General features: G+C 47.5%; 1 protein-coding gene across 1 annotated transcript; it reads right to left on the bottom strand.

Moving 5' to 3' along the window:
* Positions 1 to 230: 230 nt before the first annotated feature.
* On the bottom strand, positions 231 to 1,232 carry LOC125552127 (quinone-oxidoreductase QR2). The gene is made up of 2 exons (XM_048715606.1): positions 1,068 to 1,232; positions 231 to 991 (listed from the first exon to the last, which is right to left on the bottom strand). Exons 1-2 carry the CDS (start codon positions 1,088 to 1,090, stop codon positions 400 to 402), a joined length of 615 nt encoding a protein of 204 aa, XP_048571563.1. The 5' UTR covers positions 1,091 to 1,232; the 3' UTR covers positions 231 to 399.
* Between the last annotated feature and the right edge of the window lie 2,572 nt (positions 1,233 to 3,804).

The raw sequence follows: 3,804 nt of genomic DNA, 5'->3' as shown, positions 1-3,804 counted from the left end.
CTACCTTCGTCATGTTTTATTGGTCTTGTTTGTATCTTATAGCAAAATTTGATTATAGATTTAACGAACAAAATGTAATGCATGTCACAAAAATTATATCGTTGAATTCATATTTGAACATAGCTTCCGATGATATTATTTTTGTTATATATAATTTATATTTTATTAGTTAAAATTATGATTAAAATAAGACCCTAAATATGAGGGGCTAATAAACCAAGACCGAATGCTCCACTCAGAACAAGAAATTGTATTATTTGTCCAAACAAGAAATTAAATGCAGTACAGTTAAATTGTCTAGAATTGTGTAAATCTGCTCCACTGAAAATGATGTGTCAAATCATCCTGTACTGATTGAGTACTTGATATGAATCATGGGACACGGCTCGTGATCTGAGTTCAGACGGCTTTGAGCTTCTTGGCGATGCCGGCAAAGTACTTGCCCTGGTGCGCCGCGAGGGCGAGCTCGGCATCGCTGGGCACCCTGCTGCCATCGGCTCCAGCGAAGGTGCCGGCACCGTACGGGCTGCCGCCCTTGACCTCGTCCATGGCGAACATGCCGGCGCCGTGCGTGTACCCGACCGGCACGAACAGCATGCCGTGGTGCGTCAGCTGCGTCACGGCCGTGAGAGCCGTGGTCTCCTGCCCACCGCCCTGGGTGCCCGTCGCGAAGAAGACGCCCGCAGGCTTGCCCGAGAGGCTCTGCGCCTGCCAGAGGCCGCCGGTGGAGTCAAAGAAGGCCTTCATCTGCGCCGCCATCATGCCGAACCGCGTCGGGAAGCCGAACAGGATGCCGTCGGCCTCGGCCAGCTGGCTCGCCGTGATGACGGGGTGGTCCTCACGCCCCGGCGCCGCGTGCATCTTCCCGAGCACCTCCTCTGGCAGTGTCTCCGGCACCCGCCAGACGGTGACCTCCACGCCGGGGACGGAGTCGGCGCCCTTCTTCATCTCCTCCGCCAGCGTAGCGACGTGTCCCCAGGTCGAGTAGTACCTGCAGAGATAATAAGCAGAAATCAGATCAATCTGCTACCAGCCGGGGCAATAAGAATTAAGAAGAGGATCATTACACTATGTAGATCTTGGTCGCCATTGCTGATCAGCTGCGGAGTTCTCTTCCCCTTGATCTGTGTTTCTAATTTGCTCTCCTTGTTGTCGCTGTATGGCTATGGCTATGGCTGGTGAAGGAAGAAGACACGGAGGCACTGGTATTTATAGAGTACATCAAACTGATTCAATACTGTTAAGATAATCCTCCTTGCGCTGTCCTAGAAAGAGCGACTGCTAATTAAAAAATGGAGATCATTGATTATTGGGTTGAGAAATGAGTGTGGCCGGTGGAGAAAGAACCTGGACACTTCCAAAGCATCAGCTGGTTGAGCTGCGCGCGTAACCATGGCGTCCGTACTGACGTAAGCACGTCCACCGTCCTCGCAAGCTGCTTTCAAAAGAACAAATGTAGAGAAAATACTTATCTTTTCGAAAAGGGAGAAAATACTCCTTGTCCGAGAAATGATGAAAAGTGAGACACCAAATTAATATTCGTATGGTATAACTACTTCAGCATGACGCTTGCACCACGTACTATATGAATCACCAACTCATACGTGACTGTCGGAGGCTTTCCGCCGGCGGCCGCCGCTCCCTCACCAACCTTGAATTTGCGTTTGATTTCTAAGTTAGAGCGACGCATCGATGATGCACACTATGCATCACAGGATAACTCCCACTATGCATCAGAGGATAACTCCCTCCGTCCCATAATATAGAAATATTTTTGACACTAATATAGTGTAAAAAATGTTCTTATATTATGAGATGGAGTGAGTATGTGACGGAGAGATTGCACATTAAGTCGACTTGGCTCAGTAGTAGGCATGCTGTTGTGCATTCACATCACCTGGGTGCAATTTCTAGAATTGACATGTGATGCATTTTTTTCATTTTACCTTTTTGAGACCAACCTTCGTATGTGATGGGATCACACATTAAGATGTATTTTTGGATATTCATAAAAATATCCATGAGGGACAAGCTTGATAGTCGGGAGAAGTGAAATTATCTCCCAATTTTGAGGACCGCGTGAGTGAACACATTCACGCCTGCCTCCCAGGCAGGTTCTAGGACGACTCCAAAGGCCTTCCCCACTATCATTCCTAAAGGCCACCACCGCTGACCTTCTCCCCAGCCGTCATCGAAGGAGGCAGTCAATGCTAACAACGGCAGCGGGGCAGACCCGTCTGGCTCCCCCTCTCTCATCTCCTTGGTTGGATGTCCCCCTTTGCCTTCGACTTGCAATTTTTGCACGCCGGATCATGACCTAAGATTGGGCCTCAATCTTTGTTTGTGTGGCCTGATCTGGGCATTGTGGTTGTGCCTCGAGGCGGTGCGGAGGGTGACAAGGTCTGGTGGCGTTGCTTGGGAGGTGATTTGAAGGTGCGGGATATGGACGACGGCTTGAGGCAAAGGACGTGGTAATGAGAACTCGGTGCCCACGATCCCGTCTACAGTTGATTGTTGCGGCAAGATGGGGTTCTTGGATCTTCAAATCCAATGGTAGCGACAAGTTTATTTTGTTGACTGATTATGCCGCCACGTATGAGGACAACGGAGCATGAGGATGGTGCGGGATTCCTGGAGTGTCCCAGATTAGGGTTTTGGTAGTATTGGTGACCTTCCTCCCTGAATCATCGCCATGCTGTGCAAAATTGACCTTTGTTGTTCAGAATCTTTGGTAGCGACCAACTTTTTGTCACGACTCGACTACTTGCTCGTGCAAGCATGGTATCCACTTGCGAATCATCTCACATCGTGATTGTGCTATGCATGTAGCTACTCAGATCGCGGAAAGTGGTGGCGACAACACATTATGACTTTGATTTTGTGATGTTTCTCAAGTATCGCTCTCGAGCTCCGGGGTGTAAATAAGTTTGAGACAAATCAGCATCCCCAAGCTTAATCCCTACCCGTTCTCGAGTAGGTAGATGAGAAAACAAAGATAGTCCCTATTCGTCCTCGAGTAGGTAGATGATAAGTCAAAGATAATTTTTATGTGCAATGCTACCTAGCATAATCTTGATCAAATGATGCAATGTGTTGTGAACTCGGGATAAAAATAATTCAAGGTAATAATATATAAATGCTAACAAGGAAGTAAAATCAAAATGTGCAAATCCGAATACGCCATCCACATACCTACCACATGCCCCCAACACAGCAAACATGGAACCTTCCCCTCCGGATCGTTTGGCCGATAAATGCCTCGAGCCAGGGAAATATTCCTGGATATTTTCCCGCTCCATCTATAACACCTAGCGCTGCATTAGGTTACCCCTAACATAGCATATCACCATGTCATGCATTGTACTACATATGAGTGCTTTATATTTACTATTTCTTCCCCCTCTTCTTCTCTGGTAGACCCCGAGACCGACGTTGACGCCGCTGGTTACGACTACACCGCAGATGAGCAGCCCCTTTCAGCAGAGCTTCCAGGCAAGCAAAACCCCATTGATCATTCCTATATCACACATTCTTTCTCTCTCATGCTTGCATTATATTTTGCTACTATTGTTCAATAGCTCCTATTCTGATGCATAGCCTACTTTTGTAACCCGTTGTTGTCACTTTACCTGTTATCCTATATGCTTAGTATAGGTTGGTTAGTGATCCATCAGTGCCCCTGCACCCTTTTTCGTGTTGCCATGCTTTGCTTCCGGATGACTCGGTCAATGTGATCGAGGTGCAAAGAATGACACATCACCGGCACCCCCTTTAGTTGTATGACTATGCAGATATACTATTGAG

The sequence above is a fragment of the Triticum urartu genome, chromosome 4A, assembly GCF_056163025.1.
Source record: "Triticum urartu cultivar PI428250 chromosome 4A, HENAU_Tu73, whole genome shotgun sequence".
Classification (NCBI taxonomy): Eukaryota; Viridiplantae; Streptophyta; class Magnoliopsida; order Poales; family Poaceae; genus Triticum; species Triticum urartu.
This window is presented reverse-complemented; position numbering and strand designations above follow the sequence as displayed.